The 25,547-nt window shown below is 51.2% G+C and overlaps 1 protein-coding gene across 1 annotated transcript in view; it reads right to left on the minus strand.

Annotated features, from left to right (window-relative positions):
* mctp1a (multiple C2 domains, transmembrane 1a) overlaps positions 1 to 25,547 on the minus strand; it is a 94,778-nt gene that overhangs the window by 12,874 nt on the left and 56,357 nt on the right. The window contains 7 exon segments of the mRNA XM_067231215.1: positions 561 to 617; positions 10,065 to 10,181; positions 17,709 to 17,828; positions 19,827 to 19,901; positions 20,650 to 20,751; positions 21,242 to 21,344; positions 22,081 to 22,183. Of these exon segments, the coding sequence (XP_067087316.1) occupies positions 561 to 617; positions 10,065 to 10,181; positions 17,709 to 17,828; positions 19,827 to 19,901; positions 20,650 to 20,751; positions 21,242 to 21,344; positions 22,081 to 22,183 (677 nt within the window).

The raw sequence follows: 25,547 nt of genomic DNA on the forward strand, positions 1-25,547 counted from the left end.
AGACGGGCTCCTCTCCGGGAACGACAAAGCGTTGCCCTCGCGTTCGACGCCGTCTCCGGCGTATTCAAACGAGCGGCCGCCGTAAAGCGGGCCACCTGTTGTCACCTGATCGCTTCTACGAGCGCAGATGTTGTTTTATGGCGGGATAAAAGGGGGCGAGTGAATGGTCCTAAATAGCTAACTAAGCCCTTTATACAGGAGGGGTTTTCCAGTAGCTGCGATGGCCGCCGCGCTACGCAGCAGCCCTCGAGATGGCTGTGGCGAGCGGGAAGGGACCCACGCAGAGGAGGAGCGAGGCCGGACAAAACGTCAACAGGAAGTGAAAACGCTTCGTCATTGTTCTGTGTGGTCTTGGAAGGGGGAGTCACTACAGTTTCACAAAGTGTTTGTTTTGTTTGTTTTTAGGTCCTGTGTGTGTGTGTGTGTGTGTGTAGGAGTTTTGTCGGGCTGGTGAAGACGGGTAGGCACAGATAGTCATCGCCTGTGTCTGTTTGGACTTCCTGTGTGTGCAACAGTGTCATCCATGAGACAGGGTGTCCCCTGACAACAGGAATAATTACCTTGTCATCTTTGTCATAGTCCTCGTCCTCGTCCTCCAACAAGTCCTCCATCGCCTGCTAAAAGATAGAGAGAGAGAGAGAGAGAGAGAGAGAGAGAGAGAGACAAAATACATTAAGTAGGGCAAACATTTGATTGATGATCGCACAATGCACATTAAACAGAGGCAGGTTTATTACCGACGCTCTTAATGAGTGACCTTGACTGTCCCTCACAACTACAACTCCGGGTCCTGACGCACAAAGGTTCAATCCCAGTCAAAAGGTTCAATCCCAGTCAAAAGGTTCAATCCCAGTCAAAAGGTTCAATCCCAGTCAAAAGTCCAGTCGATCACAGAATACTAGAATACTAATGGCTGACTGATACTGGTGGTGCTCACTAAGCACTTAGCACTTCCCTCTCATCCATGCTACCTTCTATCTATCCTGGGGGGATGAGGGGGGGTTGGGAGGGGTGGGTGGGTGGGAGGGCGATTGGCCCCCAGCAAGGAGGGCCCAGTGACAGAGAACAGCAACTATGTGCTCCAGTGGTCCACAACAGATGGAACAACAACAGCTATTTCCCCAACAACCAGCACCCTGTCCCTGATCCGAACTCTCAGCGGTGCAAACACACACGCTCACACTGTACGCACGTACACGACTAAAAACACAAATACACCCACACACACACGCAGGAATCCACGAACAGACAGACGCAGGCACAGATGAGAACACACACACACACACACACATTCTGTAGCGTGCACGCACACACGCACAAGCAGATGAGCACACGTGCGCACTCACTGAACTTGATAACATTCCCATGGCTTAAAAAAGTATTTTCTTCTTTGATACGTGGGGGGAGAGAGAGAGACAATAAAGACAATAAAAAGGACACATCTTCCCACTCAGACAGGAGAGTGTAGGTGTGGGAAGAAAGGCCGCTTTGAGGCGAGTGCTGCCCTCGCCTCTCTGTGAACGAGGAAGCGAGCAGGGCTCGGTTGACCTTCGCGATAAAGGCCCGACCTTTCATTTTACCACAACAGCACGACGTACTTCTGGGCGCAGAAGGGTCCCCCCACCCCCCCCACCCCTCCCACACGTCCTTCCGGGGGCGCGGTGACGACAATCGGTAGACGACGACCACAATGGCATCAACCCAGCAGGCGTAAAACGCATGAGGTCACTCCTACCCTCGAGGACGAGAAAGAGAGAGAGACAGAGAGAGGAGGGAGAGAGGTAAAAAGAGAACGATAGAAAGAGAGAGGATGGGGCTGGGGAAAGAGAGAGAAAGAGAGAGAAATGGAAAACTAGAGAGAAGGGTGGATAGGCAAGACAGTGAGGTGCCCGTCTCTACCTCACGCCTGTGCGACGGATGCCACGAGAGCAGATCGTTATTTCTCATCTGTGCCCCCCCCCCAACCCCCCCCGCCAATCACGCATCAAAGCGACAAGGTCATGTGCTCTGTAAATAAAAAAAGAACTAAATGTATTTACATCAACAAACAACTGCATCATAAAAAAAAAAAACTTCAGCTGTCTGGAGCTGCCTTCATCTTCTCTCTGCATCCCGACTCCTCCCCCCCCCCCCCCCCCCCTCCCCCCCCCCCTCCCCCCCCCCTCCCCCCCGCCAGAAACTCGTTTCATGAAATCCAAAAATCATTACTTAAAAGACAATAGCTTTTGTCCCTTTGTGTTTTATTGCAATAAACCCACAAACTAAAAGTGTGCGGCTGGTCTAAGCTTCTTATGTAGAAACAGCTTGCCACAAAAACAAAGAAGAGTTCAACTCTGTGGAGTTGAGCAGGGAGAGGAGATAGTTGTCGGCGCTGGCGTTAGAGTTAGTTGTTGTTGCGCGGGCGCACGTTCGCTCGGGGGTTGGTGTGTACATGTGAGTGAGAGCGCGTGGTCTATCCGTGACCTCCCTACGTCTCACGATCTAGCAGACAGACTGCAAGCCCCGCGGCCTAGCGGTCAGTGCTGGGTCTGACTTGTAGACGGCACGCCCGACACCAACCAAAGATGAGGGTTTTCAAGAGAAATTCCATTCCGAGTTCCGCACACGCAGGCGTGAGCCAGACACGGCCCTCAGAGTTCATCATGTCCCAACCCTTATGTTTGTCACAGGAACCAAAAACCTCCAGTAATATTGGTGCCTGTTTCTCATTAGCCCTGTAGCTCTGTCCTTCGTGAGTACTGTAGCGCCCCTGCTAGTGTGTACAGCTAATGTGTCCAGCAACAGAGGGTCACCCCCGCAGAGAACGACCTCTGAACCCGGGAAGTATGACCTAGAGACAAACGCCAACTGAATAATACAGTCTCGCTCTCCGCCCAGTGAGGAGAGGAGAACGGGGCTTGTTCACCACTAGCGGAACGTGTGTGACATTAATATGTAAAGCAAAGGGTGGAGATCTGCCCTGATGATTGCTGTAGCTAAACAAGCTCTGATTTGGGAGGACGTCATTTACCTCAGGAGGGCCGGTGTTATGAAGCGGTTGGAGAATTGCATTGTGGTCTTCGTCGCCGTCCCCACACACACACACACACACGCGCACACACACTGCCGCCTTATCGCACTTTGAATTACTATCATTACAAACCGCGGCTCCAAAGCCTCGCAGTGGACAGTGCGGCATACTGCTAGCGCGGCCCGCGGAGACTATCAGCCTTCCTCCAGAACAGCACAGATTAACATATTCAACCCGTTCAAATCGCTGACAAATTATACAGGTTGAAAGATTACAGAGGGATTCGCAAAACGCATGTACCAGTGAAAGTATACAGGCTGAGGGTACAGTGTCAAACCCCTGTGAGTGTGTGTGTGAGTGTGTGTGTCTGTGAGTGTGTGTGTGAGTGTGTGTCGTTGAGAGAACTGATGGCTGGGGTAGGTATGGGATCAGGAGAACAGGTTTCCGGCAGCTTACTAACTGTTGTAACTTGTTACCGTTTGCTGGCTTCCGTGCGGACCCAGGGGTCAGAGCCACCGCCGCACCCTGCTTCCTGTCGCCTGGGCGTTAGGACACGCCCGGGGTGACGTCCTGACGCCTGCGTGCCCTGGAGGAGTGGAGCCGTAAGCGCGCACACAGTCACACGCACGCAGGTGGATGAGTGGATACGTGATATAGGCCAATTCGTTGACCGAACGGTGGTGTGTTGTTTGAACGTACATGGAGTTGACGTGGTACGAGGTTGAGACGGGCAGTGGGGGGGTTGGACTCCATCTTTCAGAGAGACAGGGAAAGTGTGAAGTCGAAAACTATGCACGCGTGCGTGCGGACCAGACTACTAGACATAGATCCTGAACTGGTTCATAAACAGGACCGTCTGTCTCCCTCTCCCTCTCCCCCTCTCCATCTCCCTCCACCACCATAAGCCCGGCTGAATCCCACTATCTGTGCTCTCTCACTTCTAACCTTCCCAATGACAGCCGCTGGGGGAATTGACGCCAAAGCAGACATCCGCCCAACATGAAGATATACTCTCCTTTTCCCCCCCCTCTCCTCCCCCCCCCTCTCTCCCCCCCCCTCTCCTCCTCCTTTCTTTCTTTGATACGTGAGAGGGCTTTAACCTCTCCAGCTGCCCGTCGCCAGGCCCCAGCACAGACCACACTCCGCAGCCTGTTTGGTATGCACTACGTGTGTGTGCGTGTGTGTGTAGACAGAGGCTGTGGAGGAGGGCGGGCGAGGAGAGCAGAGACGAGTCGGGGAGCGGGAGGGGTGGGAGGGTGGGTAGAGTCTGACCGACCCGGGCGGGGGCCCTTCACAAGCTGTCAGAGCCCCGCTTCACAGGGGGGGGCCCTTCAGTCTGCGCTGACCCAGCCCGGGCCCCCCCAGCAGGGGGCAGAGAGGGGTGAGGGCTGGGGTGCTCCTGGTGCTGCCGGGTGGGGTGAGAGGGGGCCTGCTCTGTATTCATGAGAGCAGGGAATAGACCCCCCGTGCCAATCACGAGCTGATAGCACTGGAGAGGGGAAGGCAGGGCATGTCTGACTGTATGTCAGTTCTGGTTCTCTGAGATACAGATCAGTTAAACTAGAGGGACAAAGGAGAAGATTTTCAAACTTTGGAGAATCTTCTATCAGGCTCCAGTCACAACATAATCCAAAGCTCTAGGCTAATGTCTAAACTCCCCAAAAGACACACACGCACGCGTACACACAAGCTGACAGCAGAAGAAAACACGCGTCAACAACAACAACAAAAAAACACACGCTCACTCCCCCCGCAACCCCCCCCCCCCCCCCCCCCCCCCACCCCGCAAACGTTCCCCGAAACAAGCCCCGACGCGAGCCAAACAAGCAGAGACAGGACGACAACAAGGGGGCCGTGGCATGGCGGGGAGACGAGCCGTCGTTGTCACGCGGCTGGCAGAGACAGTCGGGGGGGGGGGGGGGGGCCACGGTGCCTACCCCCTCCAGCTCCCGTCCCGCACCCCCCCTCCCCCCTATCTATCACTCAGCCCCCGCCACCTTCCGCCACCAGAGATGGTGGCACGGGAGAAGCCAGCGGGGGCACGGGCGCTCCCCAGTTAAAAGTGACATGACCTTTGTGATTTTGTCACCTGTCACACGACTGCCGCGTCGGCGTGCCGCGCGCCGAGGAGCGCCTGGCAGCAGTGGCGGCTGCCTGTCTCTGTTTCGAGCTCTTTCCGGGGTGTTCCGGGATGGATGAAGAGGAGGTGGAATGGGCTGAGAGGATTGACTGCTTCCACATCATCCTCAGAGAAGAGAGAAGAGAGGAGTGGAGAAGAGAGGAGAGGAGAAGAGGAGAGAGGAGAGAGGAGAGAAGAGAGGAGAAGAGAGAGGAGAGAAGAGAAGAGGAGGAGAAGAGCGAAGAAGAGAGAAGAGAGGAGAAGAGAGGAGAAACGGGAGAGAGAGAAGAGAGCAGAGGAGACTAAAGGAGGGGCGATGTGAGGAGAGGAGGAGGAGAAGGGGAGGGCAGGGCAGGAGAGTCGAGGAGTGTGCAGGAGAGGAGAGACTTGACGAGGCCTAATTGCCCGCCGGCCAGGGAGAGCAATAGAGAGAGAGACATCACAGTGTAGAGTGTATCAGCGCCATGACAGTGTGGGCTATAATTAACACCTTCACAACATCTGCTAAAGCATTTTCCGGGCCAATGGCTCTATCGGCAGACACAGCTACCCCCCACCCCCCCCCCCACCCCCCCCCACCCACCCCCCCACCCCCCCACCCCACAGCAGGCTTCACCATGGCTTTTCCATTCCAGCTGAGAGCTGCTCCCCACTTGGCTGAGCCAGAACCACCCCCCCATGCCCCCGCCAGGGACGGCCTCCCGCAGATCGCTTCCTCGTTTCCATAAAAAAAACAACACACATTTTTGATAGAAGACAGAGGGAGCCGGCTCTGACCTTTGGGGGTGAGAGACTAGCAGGTAGACTGGAGAGACTAGCAGGTAGACTGGAGAGACTAGCAGGGAGACTGGAGAGACTGGAGAGACTAGCAGGTAGACTGGAGAGACTTGCAGGGAGACTGGAGAGACTGGAGAGACTAGCAGGGAGACTGAAGAGACTAGCAGGTAGACTGGAGAGACTAGCAGGTAGACTGGAGAGACTTGCAGGGAGACTGGGAGAGACTAGCAGGTAGACTGGAGAGACTTGCAGGGAGACTGAGAGACTGGAGAGACTAGCAGGGAGACTGAAGAGACTAGCAGGTAGACTGGAGAGACTAGCAGGTAGACTGGAGAGACTTGCAGGGAGACTGGAGAGACTAGCAGGGAGACTGGATAAGGACCGGCGAGGAAGGGCTGGGACCAGGATGGTACTGTGTGGACGTCGGCAGAGGAACACCCTCTCCAAACCCCCGCCTCCACCGCTGTGGACCGACACGGCCGGCCACGATCCTCGCTTGTCTACAAGTCGAGGACGGGGGCCTGGAGTCGCGGTTGAGGTGGCGGGACCCTGGCGCTGATCCCACCAGACCAACGGCATTGTTACTCCATTAGGAACTGTGTTCTCCAGACCCCCCTTACCCCCGTGGCACCCCCCCCCCCCCACACACACACACACACACACACACACTTCTCTCCACACCTCCCAGGGAGATCAGGCAGGATTCCTGCAGCATTACCCTCATCTCAGACTGCTCGGAAAACCGCGGCTTTCCGGATGGCGAACCTTGGCAGAGCGGCACAACAATTTAATTTTGCATGTTATTCAAAGCAATTAGAGGGCCCAAGTTCCCCTCTTCCTTTCTCCTTCCCTTCCGATGGAGGGAGAGTCAAGGCCGTACGTGACTTCAGCCCGACAGGAGAGGGGAGGGGGAGGAGGTGGGTTGGTGGGTGGGGGGGGGGGGGGGGTGGATGAGGAGGATGAGCAGGAGGATGAGTACTGTAGGAGAAGTTTGTGAATGCGATGCCTGGAGCGCCTTGAGACACGGATGCTAACCGCTTCCCCCTGAACCAGCCAGAGGAAGGGAAACACTGTCGAAAAAGCACTGAGGGATGGAACTCTGGGGTATTCCTGATATGTGTGTGCGTCTCTGTGTGTTGGATATGCCGGCCCACTGTGACTGTGGCACAGGTCTTTCTGTGTATAGATGCCTTTTATTACTGTAAAGTGAAATGACAGTGTATTTTTCTATGACTGTCTCTCTGCTTTCCTGCCTGCCTGTCTGTCTGCCTGCCTGTCTCTCTGCCTGTCTGTCTCTCTGCCTGTCTGTCTCTCTGCCTGTCTGTCTCTCTGCCTGTCTGTCTCTCTGCATGTCTGTCTCTCTGCCTGTCTGTCTCTCTGCCTGTCTGCCTGCCTGTCCATCCACCTCCCTGTCTACTGTGGCCCCTCGCTAGAACACAGCCCCGCTCTCTCCTGTCTACCATCGCCATCCTGCAGAACTCCCATCCCTTTCTGACAGCCGCCGAGAAAGAGAGAGAAGGAGGTGGAGATGGGAGGGCGGGAGGGAGGGGGGGAGGGGGGTGACGAGAGAAAGGGAGAGGAGTGGGAGACAGGCTCATCACATCCAGTTTCACCTATCCCGAGGCACCATCACGCTTCTGGATGAGAGATTGGCGATTTTTCTTCTCCTTTCCTATAGAGGACATCCTTTGTGTTTGCCAAACAGCACGTACTCCCTGTGCCATGAAGTCATGAGGGACAGCGCAGTGGGTTGGATCTAGTGTGCGGGGCGATAATCTGAAACAATTAATCCCACTTTCTCATATACATTATGGTATACACACCCCTTACCAAATATGTACGGGACACACACTCACACATTCTCTCTCTCTCTCTCTCTCTCTCTCTCTCTCTCTCTCTCTCTCTCTCTCTCTCTCTCACACACACACGCTACTTCCTGTGTGGAGGGAGTGTGTGATGGGCCGGGGATCATCAGAGAGGCTGTAGAGGCCCAGGCTAATGTGAAGCAGACTTCACTGTTTGTTTACTGTGGCGGCGAATGGAACCCCTTCGCCCCCGCCCCCCAACACACACACTCCCCTGTCCAGAGCACCCCAGAGCAGCACCCCCCCCCCCCCCCACCCCGAGGCTTTGCATCATCGGCTCATCTGTTGTGGTTACAGTCGTCAAAATGCAGAACAATGGATGGAGAGGAGGAGTCCCCCCCATACACCCCCCCCCCCCCCTCCTCCCCCAAACAAAGCCCTCTCCTCCAGGGCCCAGACACCCTTCCTGTACCAGAGACCAGGGTGGCATCTCTCTGATCCAGCCACACCAGGTCCTGCCCCTTGCCAGCTGTTCTGTCCCGGAGGCTGGGTAGTTACGCTCCACCCTGGGCCCACCTGGATGACCCTCAGACCTGCCCGGTGCTGTCTGGTCTGGAGCCGGGCCGAGGCGGGCCCAGGGGGCTGACGCACCAATGAGCCGGCCCAAAAACCACAGGAAGAGGAGAGCCGTCTAGGAAGTGACTGCATGCTAGCTACCGAGGGCTATTCCTTGATTATAGTCCTCGTTGCTGAGTGGTGTTAACATGCCTTTATGTCCAATTCAATTCCCTGTGTACTTGAGATAGTGGGCTGAGGTTGTCTCTTTATTGCATTCTGCGTCTTTTCAATTGAAAGAGAACTAAGTGTACATATTTGTATCTAAAGTGGATGGCATACGACGTGAATATGCAATCTTTATTGCCTCAATTCAATTAAAAAGTGCATAAAGGAGAACATGCTTGTGGGTATATATTCTGGATATACTGTAGGCAAATTAAAGACAATATCCTTTTTCTAGGTCTGGAGATTTTCCGTCAAACAATGTCGCCATCTACAGGAGTGGAAAGAAATAACAACATGCAGTACGGACCAGTAGAATTGTAAACTTCAGACTTTAAGTCAAATAGTGACGGAGGTTTCATCTTTTTACAAGTAACTAGTCATGAAAAGTATTTATTTAAAATAATGTATCTGGGATTATTACACTTTGTAGTTGTAATCATTGTGCGTTCATTATAATTCTGGCCCAAAATGTGTTGATTCTTTGAAAGGGATAAGTTCATTTCTACCGACGGCTGAATCTTTGAGGAAATTTGCAGTACATAACTTATTTTCTGCACAAACACACTGTATAACTGATGCTAAACACGCACAAACAACACTAACACAAAGACCACTAAAACTAGAGAACCACTCTACAACCTGAACAAAGTGTGCAAACAACATGAAATATTAGGTCAGCTTCTTTAAATGTAATGTGCAGTACAATTCAGCCAAAGCCAATTCTAACCCACTCAGTAATAGTGAAAGTATATAATTACTTATTAAAAATAGCATGTAAAATCAGTTCTACTTTTCATTACATTAGCATCTACCTGTTTTCAAATCTTTACCCGCATTCTAATGCAAAATTAAGATATGTGTTGATAAGAGAAGCGTGTGTAGAGAAGGGCACTGGTGACCAAGTCTGGAATAGGCACTTATTAAAATTAATCACTTCATTGTTCACGCTTGCACCCGATTTCAGCCCAGTGTCTGCCTCTCCCTGCTTTCCAAATACGCTTCTGCATGATTAAAACATGTCCCCTTCTCCATGACATTGCTTTGACATCGTTTAATTGGAATAAGAGATAAAAAAATTAAAAATAAAGAATGAAATAAATATACTACAGTCCCAGGTAAGTGGCGTAACGTTGCTCAAGGTGACAAGCTATTATTTTCTGAGAGACCTGAGAATGCAATTCTTCAAAGTGCAGGAGGACCAGGAGTATTTCTTTCTTTAATTTAGGAAAAAAAAGTCAACTGAATGAATTTCAATGTCTGATTATAATTTTTTTGTTGCGAGATTGCAACAAGCCCCGGATTCAACAAAATCTTGGAGGAACGTTCGATTAAATACCCTCAACTTTGTATATTCAGAAGAGAATGTATATTCACTTTCATATTTTTGTGGATACTTAAGCTAGTGAACCATGAGGATGTATTTATTTTAAGACAAAATTAAATCGAAATCAAATAAAACCCAAACAGAAGTTCTAGCAACCCTGAGGGATAAGTACACCCCAAATGCCGTGAAAGGGGATTATTACTGTGAGAGGAACAAGAGGCGTAGATATACTGCAGGGCGACTCACCACATCTTGCCTGGTATCCTTCCCTGACGCGATGAGGATGTAGTTCCAGGCCAGGAGCACCAGCAGCGCCAGAGGGATCATGTAGAGTTCAAAGTTCCACACCACCAGAACAAAGAGCTGGAGAGACAGAGAGAGAGACAGAGACAGAGAGAGAGAGACAGAGAGAGAGAGAGAGAGAGAGAGAGAGAGAGAGAGAGAGAGAGAGAGAGAGAGAGAGAGAGAGAGAGAGAGAGAGAGAGAGAGAGAGAGAGAGAGAGCAAAACAGAGGCAGTGGAGAGAAAGAAAGAAGAAGGGAAAGCAAGAGAGAAAAGGTTAGGGCTCGAGCATCGCAGACCTGTGACTGACCTCACATGGCAAACACAAGAGCAGAGATCCCCAAGCACATGTCTCAATGGACACAATACCGATTTCCATCCACATATGAAGGATTATATACCCAGAGAAAGGCAGCCTTAAATGGACGGAGAGACAACAAAGAGGGGCAGCTGCCCGCTCCGCCTGGGTCGGGCAGGGTGACCTGCAAGGCCTTCGACCTGCCAGTAGGACGAGGAGGGGTGAGTGCCAGGAGTGAGTGCCAGCCGTCACCGCGTCAACCCTCCACGCCAATCATCCGCCAGGCCGGGGTCACCTCCCGTTTCAACCGCAGCCAATCAAAACTGACCCCCCAGCCTCCCATCCCTCAGTCCAGCACCTGACCTCCCACAATCCACACCCCAAGACCCTAACCCTGTCACTCCAAGTTACCAAACGCCCCCCCCCCCGTACCCCCCCGACCCCCAGCTCCTATAGACCCATCTGCCCCTTGACTCACCTCCCGGCAGCCCCACTCATCACCAGAAGAAAGGTAGCAGAGGCCCGTGCGTCAGTGTGATCTGCGACGGCTTGCTCGCAGTCAAACGTAAATGAGCCTGATCGCGGGGAGAATGGGTGGTCAGGGAAACTCAGCCGCGTTGCCCGATTGAATTGCTCAGTGTTAGGTTGTTTGTTATTAAGGAGACATTCGGAGAGATATATGTTTTGTATGTATATATGTTTTCATACATGTTTTGCTCACATGTTAGAGTGATGCTGGGGAGAATTTGTGTGGATGCCAAACTACTACCAATTTATCTTAATCTGTCCTATTTTATTATTTTTTTACAAGGAAAACGCTTCCCCAGGTGTTTTTAATGGATAACATCACACAAAAAATGGCAATGAGGATAAAAATGCAAGTCATCTGCTAAAAACACATTTTCAAACAATGCATATCAATCTAATTCAAGGACCCTTTTCTTACCTCGCCGAAGGCTTGAAATGTGTGTTGTCATACAGATTTCAGAAATTAATCACATTGGTTGCAAGCGCTTCACAATAGTGTTTTATTTTTCAACGTCCCTGCCCTCTATCAAATTAAACAGCTGATGAATTGGACTGTCTTAACCGACGTAACAGTTACCCCGTGTCTTTGTTGGAGTTAAATTTAATGGATTCAAACTCTTCTTAGTCAGATGAGATGTTATGATACATGAGTAGCCAAGTCTGTCGGCTAGTCTGTCTTCCTGGGAGACAGCAGAACTACGTGTGTGTGTGTGTGTGTGTGTGTGTGTGTGTGTGTGTGTGTGTGTGTGTGTGTGTGTGTGTGTGTGGAGGTCCTGCTGGAACAGTGTCTGCTCTCCATTCGTAAGGCATGCAGTGATACTTCCTCTCTACATTAAAACCATGCAACACACAAGTACGCACGCAAAATCCATATCCTAATCAAATAGTCATCTATAACCTTTTTCCTAACTACTTCAAACTTAAAGCCCGACCCAACCGCATTCACACTCATACAAAACGAACCGATATTTGTGCACATAAACCAAACAAAGATATTAATTATACATTAGGAATGAATTGGCCAGCACATCTGCATAATGCTCAGAGCTACATTTCTTTATCTGCAATGTTCGTCCACTACGAGTGCTGCCATAGAGGCCACAAACAACCCTTCCCTCTCCCTCTCCTGCTGTTTTCATACTTTAATAAAGGTCTGCTCAGGGAATTGGAGAAATATTACTCAATAATTCAGAAGTGTTGACGAGCAGCCTCTATTACCTGCTCTCCAACTTCTCTATATTTCAGGAGAGCTACAGTGTCACCATTCGCTAGGTGTAAGCTCAGCATTCTTTAGTCAGACACACACACACCAACACAATCGAACATACAGGCAAAACACTATCAGCCGTGTTCTCTCCCACCGCAATAAAAGATTCTTTCACTGTTTAGCGGGACGTATAATGGGCGCAGACAAACTGCACACAGAAGTTGAATTGCGTCGTGCGGTAGCCTCGCAGCGATGGCGATAAAAGAACACTTCGGAACGAAAGCAACTCAGCTCTCCTGTGCCTTTGCTGGGTCTGGATTCTTCACCTATAAATAACTTCACACAGATATATAAATACTTCTTAGGCACTCTTTCCTCCACTTCTCTCTATTTTTATTACCTCACACTAGCGTGGAATTGTGCCTTCTTCTCTGCCGCTCTAATGTCTCCTCAGTGTCCATCTTGTTTTCTCCAGCCTGCGGTTATTTAACCTGCCGTCCCCCCTCATTCCTTCCCGTTTCGTTATTCTAGCTGTGGGCTAGGCTGTGACTGACGGCTGGAGGAACCCAACACCCCGGCCCTGCCGAGGCCAGCCCTGCCCCGTCTCGCTGCCCCTCGGCTGGGGAGAGAGGGCCCGCAGCGCCAGGACCTTTTCCCGGGACCGGGGGCCCGCCCCCCCGTCGCTACCCCACCATGGAGGCTCTCCGCCTGGGGAGGAACGAGACGGAGACAGCCGCCAAGGTCCGTGACCGGAGAAAAGGGAAGAAAAACAGATTGAGATTCTTTTTTTTCTTTTTTTTTTCTCTGTAAGTAGAGCAGGAGGTAAAATGGAGAAGTTGAAGTTTAGTGTGTATATCGGTGTGTGGGTGTGTGTGTGTGTGCGGGGGGGCTTTGTGTGTGGCCGTGCGCAGGTAGAGAGAGCTGGAGAGACACAGACCAGTGTGGAGAAGCAGCAGACCACTCCATAACTACGTGATTGTGTCCTCTCTATGGACAGAGAGAGGACATAGGAACTTTGGGTCGCTCTGGACTGTCCGAGAGAGACGGAGGCTGACTGGACATGTGTGCCTGCGCTTGCGAGTGTCAGACAGAAACGCCGTCAAGTCTAGAGAAGAGCATGATGCAAATGTGTACCAGCTTCTGTTTGTCGTGCAAAGCAACCAGAAAGATTCACAATGTTCGTCTTGCAAATGAACACTATGATCTTCTAATTAGTGGTATATTCTGTTGAATAACAGTGAATGCAGCGTGGATGAAAAACGCCTAATGTAAATAATGTACGTTGTGTTTTAAAATAACTACGGAGGAAAAAAGATAGAACTAACATGCTGAGAAGCTTTTTCCTCAGAAGAGATTTCTAGATCCTTCTCTATATTATTACCAAAATGTAAAATCAGATTTACACTATAAGAGAAATAAACACGCAGAATAAATTCCTACTTGTTCTAACCTGAACAGAAAGTATTTCACACGAACTAGAAGAAATGCACGATTTGTAAGCAGATTGCATGTTAAATACAGTTACAATCATATTCATTGCTTTTCGAACACATGGAAAATAAAACGAATAATTGTAAATGACAAAGTGTAATCTGAACTAGCCAAACTCTAAAAGTTAGAAGCAGGCATATTATCTCTATTATTCATATCAAACACAACTCCAGATGAAGTATTTGCAGCTTGGGTTGGAGCGACAAGCCGTGAACGCGTATAGCGGGAGCCTGGAAACACGTACGCAGAAATCCCCTCAAGGAAATTAAACAAAAGTTTGGATTTCAGAAGTGAGTCCTCTTTATGTTCATGACATCTCCTTCCACCTACACACTAAGTGGTAGCAGAAAGCAGAGGGAGAGTGAGAACTGATGTTCTTTCTAGGAGTGGGAATGTGCCCTCTTTTCTCTGGAGTGGACACACACACACACACACACACACACGATCTGTGGTGCTGTACTGCCCCCTGCTGTTTCTGCCTAGGCTCGGACATATCCTTGGTTGGGTCCGTTGCATGACTGTACAGCTCTGTGGCCCGAAAGTGCACAAAGACGACACTCTTCTTGAACAAACTTGAATGTCACAAAAGTTAAACCTCTCCATTCTATCGCGAAAAACATGACTAGGATTTCGGTGACTATTACAATGTGGATTCCCAAATCACAGCAACACCACTCTGCGAAAGACAGTGTACTGTATACCCCCACACGCAATATTTTCAGCAATGACACACTCCAAACTTTCTTTACAATCCGTCCAACAACTTTTTGTCCAACTCTCTACCAATCAAGGAGGCAGCGGAGGGATTTTTTGTCAACGCTTTCCCTGCCAATTGCTGAGGGCAACGATGCCTTCCCATGACGTTCAAAGTAAGAGAGCGGTTTTTTCTTCTTAACATGAGTCAAACAAGGAATTCGAAGGTACCTTGTGAGGTACGCATGCCTCAATGTTTGTGTGTATGTCGCTCTAATGCACACACAAGCACACACGCATACACATCCGATAGGTTGCTCTCTCTTTTTCTCTCTCTTTTTTTTGCAGGGTGAATTTTTATCTAAATGCAAAGCAGGTGATAGGTGCTCCAGTTTCCTGCAGAAGTAGTTCTCTTGTCTGGGCTCTCCCACTGATAAGAGTCCTACTTTGCCCAACATAAAAGACCCTGGTATCATTTCCCCTGCCTCCCCAGCCACCCCCCCCCCACCCACCCCCCCTGCCCTCACCCTTCCTGTGACTCACAAAGCAGCCTCTATTTGCTCCCAATTCAGGGCCCAATTGCAGATAAAGTTACGGCAAATTTGTTTGGAGGAAGAGTCGCTGAGGCCTGAGGTCCCTGGAGCCAAAACAGCCTTGTCTTTCAGGGGCCCGCGGGGAGAGCTGGCATGAGCAGAAGGGTGAACCCAACACCGCCGAGCCCCCACAACGGCCCCAGCTCCCATGGAGGGAGGGAGGACAGGAGGGAGCGGGAGAGGGAACAGGGAGAGGGGGAGAGAGGGAGGGAGGAAAGGCAGTGGGGGGGGGGGGTTCAGCTTGCAGGTGTTCAGGTAGAGAGAGGAAGCAGACGATTAACCCCCCCCTCTTCTCAGACACGGGACACACAAACACACACCTGCAGAAACGCACGCACGCACACACACACACCACCCGTGATGCGGGGAGGAGGAGGGGGAAACTCTAGCCCTGCCCCATTGTGCCAACGCCGGGGGCAGTCCTGCCACGGTGACTGCCTCTGTGTCGGGCCTGGGTGGTGGTGGGGTGGGGTGGGGTGGGGGGGGGGGGTGTGCTCGGTTACCTGGCGTGCAGACACACACACACGACTCTAATCGCAGTTGGCGCTAATGGCTGACTCGCGCATGTGGCTGGGGAAGCAGATAGGGGGAAAGGAGAGGAGAGGAGCGGGGCGTAGAGGAGATGAGAGGAGGGGAGGGGAGGAGGATAGGAGGGAGGAGTGCGGAACAGACGAGATGAGGGAGGAGGGGTGGAGTGATAGAAGGGGAGGGTAGACGGCACTTTAGAACAAACTCCGAACTAGGAGGAGAGATTTGTACCTGTGAGCTCGCCAGACTGGAGCTGTCTGCACACCAATCTAACACTCGGACAGATTACATTACTGAGGGGAGTGAGCGAGTCTGCGTGCGTGTGGAAGTGTGCGTCTGTGTGTGGGTGAGTGTGTGTGTGTGTGTGTGTCTGTGCGTGCGTGCATACACATGGCTTATACGGTATCTACAGTACAACGCGCCTACTTCATCACAACACCCTGTCAGGCAGAGATTGAGATGTTTCCGGGTTGCCACAACACCAGCGTTCCCCCTGTCCATCACCTCGCCAGCGAGAGAAGCAAAGCTGTGTAGAACAGCTGCAAACACACACACACACACGCACGCGCACCATATAGCCTATGCATACGCACACACACACACACACAGGGCCCTACACACACATACCTATGCACACACGCCTACACGCACACACACCTATACACTCACGCACAGCCAGATGGCCCCCCATAAAAAGCCACTTAAGGAGATGAGTGAAGTGATTAAGAGCCCTCTCAAAGCAGGGGAGGAAGGAGGGAGAGAGGGAAGGGGGGGTGAGGGAGTACCTGTGGGAGGAGGAGAGGACCTATACGGCTCTGGTTGATAGGACCGGCTCCTAACCCAGAGTGTACAGGCAGGTTCGCCCACACGGGTGACACCAGAGGGTGGGGAGGCTGAGACAGGGAGAGGGGACATCCAGGGACCTGGTTTGGAGATGCTGGCACAGTCACACACACACACACACACTCTCTATGTGACGGAGTGTTTTTAACAGGACAGAGCGGGGACAGGGTGTTTATGGAGTTCACCGTTGGCCCCCCCGAAACACAGTCTGAACATCCTGGAGGGATGCGAAACACCTCCAGGATTGTGAATGAAACCGTGCATGCTGGGGTGTGGGTCACTGCGTAGGCTAAGGCCCTACTGCACCACATGGGCAGAAATGCCCCCAGAAATATAGCTCGGGGAAGAAAAAAAAGTGAGATTTCTGTCAGCGTCGGCAGGTAGGATGTGTTCCTGTGACCAGAGCCACTGTTTCGGAGGAGTCGCTAGTCTGTCGGAAGAGGTGTCAGGCGCGGCGCAGCCTTCAATGTCTTCTTTCCTTGGCCATTCGGAGAGAGCCTTGTTTTCTGCCACTCTCTTGACATTTCGGCCTGACATTTCCCGTTCAATTTAGCAAGATAAGACACACACTCCCGCACCACGCGCCCGCCCGCAAACAGACACTCGACCGGAGAATGTTAACTGATCAATACCAACCTCGCCTCGGTTTCGCGGAGGCACGGCGACCTGCGGTCCCCGACGCGCACGCAATCGCAGGCCCACGCGCCCGCGTGCCTCCACTTCGGCAGGAAATTAAAACGTGTCAGACAATGGTAAATGCTAATGGATGATGCGCGAACACTTAGCGCCCCCGGGAAAAGGTTTTGGGGGTGTCTCCGATTAGAGGAGACAGGTCTGTGAGCTACTTAAGTCGGCCCGCTAGACTGGAGGTAAGCTCTCCCCTGTCCTGTTGTAGCACTCAGCCTTCTCCCAGGCTGGGAGAGGGGGGGGGGGGGGTATCCTTTTACTGCTAGATCTGTAGGCCAATTACATCTCACCTTTTAATACCAGACACAGTTGACAGAGGCAGTGGGTCTGCTACATGTGTCATCGTCAGAGCGACAGGGAACGGGAGGGGGGGGGGGGTATCGAAGGGTAGAGAGGGGGAGAGTGCAGAGGAAGTTAGTGAGAGGAAGAGGAGAGAGTGAGAGAGAGAGAGAGAGTGAGAGAGAGAGACAGTGAGAGAAAGAGGGAGAGCACGGAAAGTTTGCGACATGGATCCGACTCAAAGAGGCACGGGCTCGCCGCGGCCCTTCGCGGGGCAGCCGCCTTCCAGATGAGCGCGTACCCCGCACCACGGCCGGAGGAGGGGCTCGCGCCCGCGCAGGGACGACTGTGTGCGTGTACAGTAAGGCGCAGTAGGAGTGTAGGGGGGGGTGTTGTCTGGTTGTCCCAGCAGGTATGACAGTGTAGAGCGTGACAGAGTGCATCCCAGCGGGGCCTAGTTACCAGGAAGGCGCAGATACTCCTCTGAGGAGAGTCCCACTCGAAGCAGCTGTTGATGTAGCAGCCGGCCCGGATGAACAACATGATGCACCGCCTCACCCTGTTGAAGTTCTGTAACAGCAGCTGGAGAGAGTGAGAGAGAGAGAGAGAGAGAGAGAGAGAGAGAGAGAGAGAGAGAGAGAGAGAGAGAGAGAGAGAGAGAGTGGGGGGGGGGGGGGAGAGGGGGGGGTAACAGGTCACACAAGAGGTTGTACTCAGAGCAGAGCAGAGCAGACTAAACTAATAAAAGTCAAGCAGCTGCTCGACATATGTTCATTACGAAGCCGGGCAGGTTTAACTAGGCTAATTATTCGCCGAAGGAAGCACCTTGACAGCGAGCCGTCCACATTTCGCTGCGATGGACTGACACATTTGTATCATTTCGGTGACAATGGGGGTTATCGGCAAACAATAGAACCTCATAAAAACATGTTCAAACTGTCAAACGCGTGTCCCGCTGAGATTAAGATAAGTAGGACTGTAAAAGTGACAGATCTATCAGTCTCTACCAAGCGGCGCTACACAAACACTTCCTGCCGGCTTGTCCCCACAGCCAATCAGGTCGCTGGAAGGAAGCACCCTCCTAGAGGACAAGAGTGTTATTTCTCGTGTGGCTTTAATAGGATTCTGGGAGAAGAGCTGGGTGTGTTGCTGGTTATATCCCATCCCCTCTGCGTGGATTGGACCAGTCGAACACGTTTACAACTGAACTCAGGATGACTGCTGGTGTTCTGTAGGGGACTCTCGGGCCCCGAGGACCAATCGCGACGCTGGGATTCACCCACTTCCCCCTCCCCCGACGGGCCTGGTGCGGCCGGGCTTTGATCATCCCACTCTGCTTAGCTAACAGCCCAGAGATTACGCAGCGCCATCGCCCTCCGCGGCGCTTCCACCAGGCGGTTCTGTTTCATTAATAAAGGACGAACTGTTGTGAAAATGACGGTGACAGACGTCGCAACAGGGCTTTTACTGTAGACTGCGAAGGCTGTGGAATAATTCATGTGTGTGTGGGCGTGTGTGTGTGTGCGTTTGCCCAGGGCGGGGCAGCGAGAGCCACCCGGCACAAAAGAGCCCTCGCGGGGCAACCTCTCCAGGGCTGCCAGTGACATCATCATCGAGTGACGCTGACACGGGTCATCTCGGTGAGTCAGGGGTTGGAGCAGAGATGAGGAGGAAGGGCTGGGGGGGGATCAACCGGCGCTCAGGGAAAAGTGCAAAGTGGGCATCTTTTGGCACAGAGAGAGGAGAGGGTGCAGAGAGGGGGTTGTTAGGGGGGGGGGGGGAGACTAAAGGGTGTGAGAGTTGTGGTGGCTGCTCGGTCCAAACGGCGTTGGTGTGACACGTCTGATGTGGGCCGCCCCCCCCCCCTCCTCTCCCCCCCCGCCCCCCCCGCCCCCCTGCCCCCCGCCCAGTCCTTTGTGGGGCCGCCACATTGAGCGGCGTGACAATAAGGACCCAAGCAGCAGTGGCACCGAGGGCCAACTAAGGATGGCCAATCTACTTATGCACCCCTAGAGCTGACAGCTTGACATTTCTATTCAACAGTCGGAGAGAGAGAAGAAGAAGGGGTGGGGGGGGGCGAGGGGAGTGTGTGTGGGGGGGGAGGGGGGCGAGAGAGTAAACATCTCTCCCCTTCTCTTACTCTCTCTCTCTCATTTCTCTCCCTGCCTCTGTCTTTTCTCTCCCTCTCTCTTCGATGCCTCTCCACACTTGTTGGGTCTTTGTTATCACGTCGGAGGAAAGGGGAGGATGGTGGAGGGCAGCCGAGATAGAGGAGGCTTGGAGGTAGAGAGAGAGGCTGGGGGGAGGGGGAGGGGATGAGGGGGGTATATTGGCAACTTGACACGGAACATACCGGACCGGGCTGCGCGGCCAAGCGGCACGACTCCCTCCTCGTGTGTGCTGTGTGTGTGCTGTGTGTGTACAGTGTGTGTACAGTGTGTGTACTGTGTGTGTACTGTGTGTGTGTACTGTGTGTGTACGGTTGGGGGCAGCGCTTGTCGTGCGCTACGCTGGGCTGGGTGTCCTGGTCGGGCGTTTTGATCCGTTGACGGTTCGGATCGTGTTCTGGTCGGGACCCACCTGTTTGGACACTCTGGGCTCATCCTCGATGTACTTCTGCTCGATGGGGATCAGGGTTCCAAGGCCTGCCTTTACCTAGGGCCACACACACACACACATCAGCACATCCTGTACCCCTTCAGTGAACTTCACAAGCTGCCTGCGTGAATAAAATCGCTTTAACATCATTTGTTTACATTGTCAACACATGTATTCGTAGGCGAATTGTTAATCTGTACAGTTTTAATGTCAACTGCAAATGAAGTCGGTGGGCTTGCGTGCCGCCTGGAATAGAGGTTTCACAGGGAGAGACGGGAGTGTTGTTGTTGTGTTGGCAAGCCCACGCAGAGGCCATGGGAGGCCAGGCAAGCGACAACGCTTCCCCTCACACACGGCTCTAAGATGGCCGCCGCTGGGACACACACAGTGACAACGAACGGGCAAACAAAGGCTGCAGAGTGGGAGTCTTAGATCATTAAAGGAAGAAGGACGAAGAAAAAAGAGAAAAACGAGGATGAGGGATAAGGGGGGGGGTGGGGGGGGTTATGTGAGGGGTGAAGGGGGGGGGGTTATGTGAGGGGTGAAGGGGGGGGGTTATGTGAGGGGTGAAGGGGGGGGGTTATGTGAGGGGTGAAGGGGGGGGTTATGTGAGGGGTGAAGGGGGGGGGTTATGTGAGGGGTGAAGGGGGGGGTTATGTGAGGGGTGAAGGGGGGGGGGTTACAAACAGAATGAAGACAACAGAGCATGAGTAGAGCGGTGGGGGGGGGGAGGAATGGGCGGGGACGGATACGGAATAAAGGAGGGAGGGGACTTTCGGAGCGAAAAAAAGAGAGAGCGACTCACGGCGTTGAAAACCACGTCTATTTCGAGAAAGATGACCCCTTTCGTTGGTCCTGTCAGCTCCTTGCTTTTCAAGGCGTAGGCTTTGCGCTCTCCATTTTGGATCTGTGGGGGAAGAGAGAAGGACACATGACAGGCGTCTGTCTGGCTGCTCCCCTGCTGAATCCCATCCCGGGGTCACCTCTGAACCCCAGCGGCTGCTTCTGACAGCGCAGCCCAAAACAACCGCGGCAACTCTGACAAGTACCTGTTCATTACCACAGCCGCACTTCGCTGTCTGTCAGGGAGGAATTAACCATCCTGGGGAATCACACAGGCGCTCACACACACACACACACACACAAGCCATGTGCATTCACACGCGCCATCACATGCCACTTATGCATTGGGGCGTTAGAAATGACGCGTTTGTGTATATTTCAGTTTTTTTGTTTGGTGCCGTGTCGTGTCGGCCCCTGACTCTTCGCTGTCTCTCATTCGGTTCTCTCCTACGTTACATTACCTTTCATCCTGGGATTTCTTCGACTGTCCGTCTCTCCCTCTGGGGGGAGAGGGGGGGGGGGGGAGAGGGGGGGGGGGGGTAGCAGCGACTCACGTTCAGCAGTGGGATGGCCACCTTGCCCAGGAAGTCGGCGCTCCTGTCGCGGTCCTCGTCGTACACGGTGACCTCCAGGACCGAGTGGATGTCCTTGACGTTACTGCGGCCCCACACAGAGATCACACGCGCACACGCACACTTACAACACGGCTACGACATATTCAACACATCTACAACACGGCTACGAGAACCACCGTCTTCTTTCTATATGACCTTTGGGCTCCGCGTAAATTGTGTGTGAGAAGTGTAGAAGGGATGGCGTAGCCGCAGTGAAATGTCATCTTTTGAAATGTAGGCTAGCGCCGACTTGGCTGATGAAACGAAACGAGGTTACGGCGGGAGATGCTCACTGGAAGGGTGGCTAAATTACCTAGTATTCCACGTGAATTCACTGGTGTATTCTTTAGAAATGTGTTTGGTGTATTCGCCGTGGTCACAAAAGGAATCCAATTAAAGCAATAGCATGTCAATCTAAATGATTTATATAAAACCACATTTGACCAGTGAAAGGTCAGATAAGGGAACACTAGTTCACCTCTGAATTCAAAACATATTTTTCCCTTTGATAATTAATTTTTGGTGCAAAATATGGGTTCACAAAGATTACTTTGAACACCAAGTAATGCAGGCACGTGTGGCTGGAATGGTATTTAACAAAATATGCCAATAAAACATTATATATATTATAATATTCCAGTTTATTGTATGTTGTGGTGTAACATTAGTTTGTGCATCAGTTCTATAGTGTTACCAGGAAAATAACACTATAGAAAGTGTAGCTTTGATGTCTTTATAATGTGTGTGTGTGTGTGTGTCAGCCCAGAGCTGTCACTCACAAGGTGAAGACCTTGTTCCACTCAGGGTTGAGGTTCTTGTAGACAGTGTGAGTCTGTAGCCGATCGTTGCTGAGCTCCACCACACAGAACGGGTCACTCTTCCCTGTGAGGGGGGGGGACAGATGGGGGACAGAGGGAGGGAACCGGAGGGGGAGAGAGAAAGAAAAAGGGTACAGTGAAAGAGAGCGAGTCCGAGAGAGAGAAAGGAGAAATAGGGGGCATAAAAGTAATGTGGAGATAAATGAGGAGTCATATTACATTTATCTTGTCTCTCTATATCTCTCATATATATATATATATATATAAATATATCTTTCTCCCTCTGTTATTTACTGGAGTGTAATCCAGTGGAGCTGGCCTACAGTGTAGACAGGGATGTTATGGCTGATAAAAGGAGCAGGACAGGAAGAGAAACAGCCAGAAGGGAGTCTAGGAATTATACTTAAAACCAGCCCAAGTGTGTGTGTGTGTGTGTGTCTGGCTCAGTCCCATCCGTCTTCAAGAAAACGACAGCTCCATCACCCATTTATCACCATTGTGAGGATGTGATGCGTTCATTTCTTTCTGGTGCCACAGCAGAGGCACCGAGTCCAACATGCAGGCAGATAAGCAGCGCCACGGCAACCACGGGCGTGGAGGACAGGGGGGGAGGGGGGGGGATCGAATAAAAGAAGACATGACAAACAGGGTCGCCCCAACCCAGTTTGAGGAAGCTGGTGACAAGTCCAATACAGATAGAGCAGAGCGGAGCAGGAAGTGGAGGACTCCACCGGGTTTCTAGGATACGCGTGGCGTGGCCGGAGGAACGCCTGACGCCCGTTCAATATTTCATAAGGACGTCCATTTGTATATCTGCTTGACATATTGATGTGCTCCGACGTCCCTCTAAATTAATGCTGTTTAAGCATATATACTATATGAATGTACTCCCAAGACATATATAGATTCAGGTTGTTCCCGGCATCTTTTTGCTTTTATATCTTGAATAAAATTCAAAGACAACACAATGGCTAAACCCAAGGTTCTATTGTGTATTTTAACATACACTATTTCCCCTTATATAATCAAACATACACATTTTATCAGGTTATTTTGCTTATTTTCATTAACTGCACTTCTAAAGGAGGCACTCAACAAAAGTTTGAAGTTAAAAGACACATTTTCGAAAATGTGCCATAGGATATTTAATATTAGAGCTGAACACTTCTCAAGAGAGAAGCCCGCTGCTCTAATCAAAATCAATGTCCTATATATTCTCTGTTTGTGTTCTAATATACATGTAACTGCTTCTTTGTAATTTGAAAGGCCTGTGACTCCAGCTCAGCGCCCCCCCGCCTGCCTTCTTCCTCAAAAAAAAGGAATTCATAACAACAAACTCTTAATTCCAGCTTTGATCTTTACTTTTATCAAAACTGTTGGGAACAATTTTGCTGTTTGTTCAAGCATATCACCATTAAAAGCTAGGTCAAAGAGAGAAGAAAAAAAAAAAACTAATATATGCCATCTTCCCAAGAATAAATTTAACTAGTAGTACATGTCATATAGCCGATGACGAGTATATTATGCAACAATTTAATAAAGTAGGAACATGAGGAAACTAATATTGAATTGTATTTAATATTTAGGACTAACTTGGTTGAGAGGGAAGTATATCGGAGGCCCTGACACCAGTCCATCCTGTGTTGACGGAGACTGTATAGCTTCATTGATTGGTGTGAGTTTCTTTAAATGTTGTGACAAGGGCAGGACATTTTGCGGGTGCGCTGAATAAATGTCAGCGTGATCAATGCTCTGTCGTAGGTGTCGCCTCTCACATCTAATACTGGCATGTATTGATCTGCTCTGCTTCAAGATATGGAAAGCTCAGTCCTACGGAACAACTTTAGTCACTACACTGAATAATGTATTTAGGAATACAATTAAACACAGAGCTTGCTAAGAATGTGTACCTTATTGTGAATTCCGACAACTTCATTCTAAACCGTTTAAATTACAAATAAGCATCTACTAGCATCTACTTCTGCAGACATGGAAATTGAGAGATTTCTCGTATAATTTCTCATATATCTCAATTTATACACATCATGTTCTTTCACCAGTCACAGGGTCCAGAAAGGAGTTGTGAAATGGCCCTTATCAAATTAAATCCCAATCATTTAAAATTAATTAATGGAAAATAATTGGTGAGGCAAAAAAAAAATCTCCCCCAAACTATATCACGCTTTAATGATATGCATGCTCGGTCGCTATGGCGCTCAGTTGTCAGCAGAGATGAACTTTCACCTTATTGGCGAGCACCAGAGGCGGTTGTCTCAGCCAATTACACGGTCAGGATTGAGCGCCGCGCCGAATGTCCAGGTACGGCCAACCAAAGCTTCTCCCTGGGTTCAGTCTGAGTATCTTGGGCGGGTTCACGGCAAGAGCTTCAAACTCATTTCATCCCCGGCACTAGATAAGCGTGTTGAACGAACAGAGCTTGGCTGAAGGGGATCTTATTAAAAGAGCCTCGCAGACAGAACGGGCCTGTGAAGGATGTCGAGATGAGGACGACCATATGCTGTCCTGTCTGACGCCCTCTCTGCCTCCATACCGTCACAATTCATTAGTATTACCCTCTCGTCTGGCGAGCGCTCCCTCTCTCGCGAAAAAAAACACATATTCCCCCTCAAAGTGGACGTTATTTACAGAGGCTTCAACTTTCGGTTTTATGTGTTTGTTCAGGTTGATAAAGGTCCTATATTAATAGATAGGATATTGGTGCGGCAGATTGAGAAGGGGGGGGGGCGTGGTGGTGGTGGTGTCTTTGTTGAGAGGCGAAGCCGTGGGTGCGTTCATCTGAATGGCTCTAACTGTATGGGAGCCACTGGCGTGGATGAGAGCAGCCACACAAAGGGGACTGTTGGTTTTATAGGCTTGTTGTCACTTCTTCTGCAGGGCTGGAGTTGAGGCACTCCACTAAACCCCCTCAATTAGCAGTGATGGGGGGGGAGAGGCAGAGGGAGACGAACCAAAGGGAAAGGTGGATAAGAGTGGAATGGTGTCCACGCTCTCTTTCACCACCTCTTTCTCCTCTCTCAGGACCCTCCCCAGTGTCCTGTCACCTTTGTGCTGACCCCGCTGTTCAGGCTGGCCTGCTGTGAGGGTGTGTGTGGTGAGGACCTAGGAGAGCTCCTAGAAACGTATTGTATCTCAATCTGTATGGGGGCCGCAGAGGAATTTCGGGGTGTGAAATTAGAGCTCATGAGAGAGACACGCTCTCTCTCTCTCTCTCTTTCAGAAACACACACACACCCGCATCCAACAAACAATGCAAAAGCTGTAAGTTCAGGGTCACCGACTGGACAATGTGTCGACCTGGACGAGCTGTCTGTGGAGGCTGGAGCGGGCTGCAGGAGAGCAGGGCCACTCAGAGAGAGGGAGGAGACGCAGAAAATGTCCACCACTTGACCCCGCGCCCAGCGCGCCCG

The sequence above is a fragment of the Osmerus mordax genome, chromosome 28 (genome assembly GCF_038355195.1).
Source record: "Osmerus mordax isolate fOsmMor3 chromosome 28, fOsmMor3.pri, whole genome shotgun sequence".
NCBI classification, from domain to species: Eukaryota; Metazoa; Chordata; class Actinopteri; order Osmeriformes; family Osmeridae; genus Osmerus; species Osmerus mordax.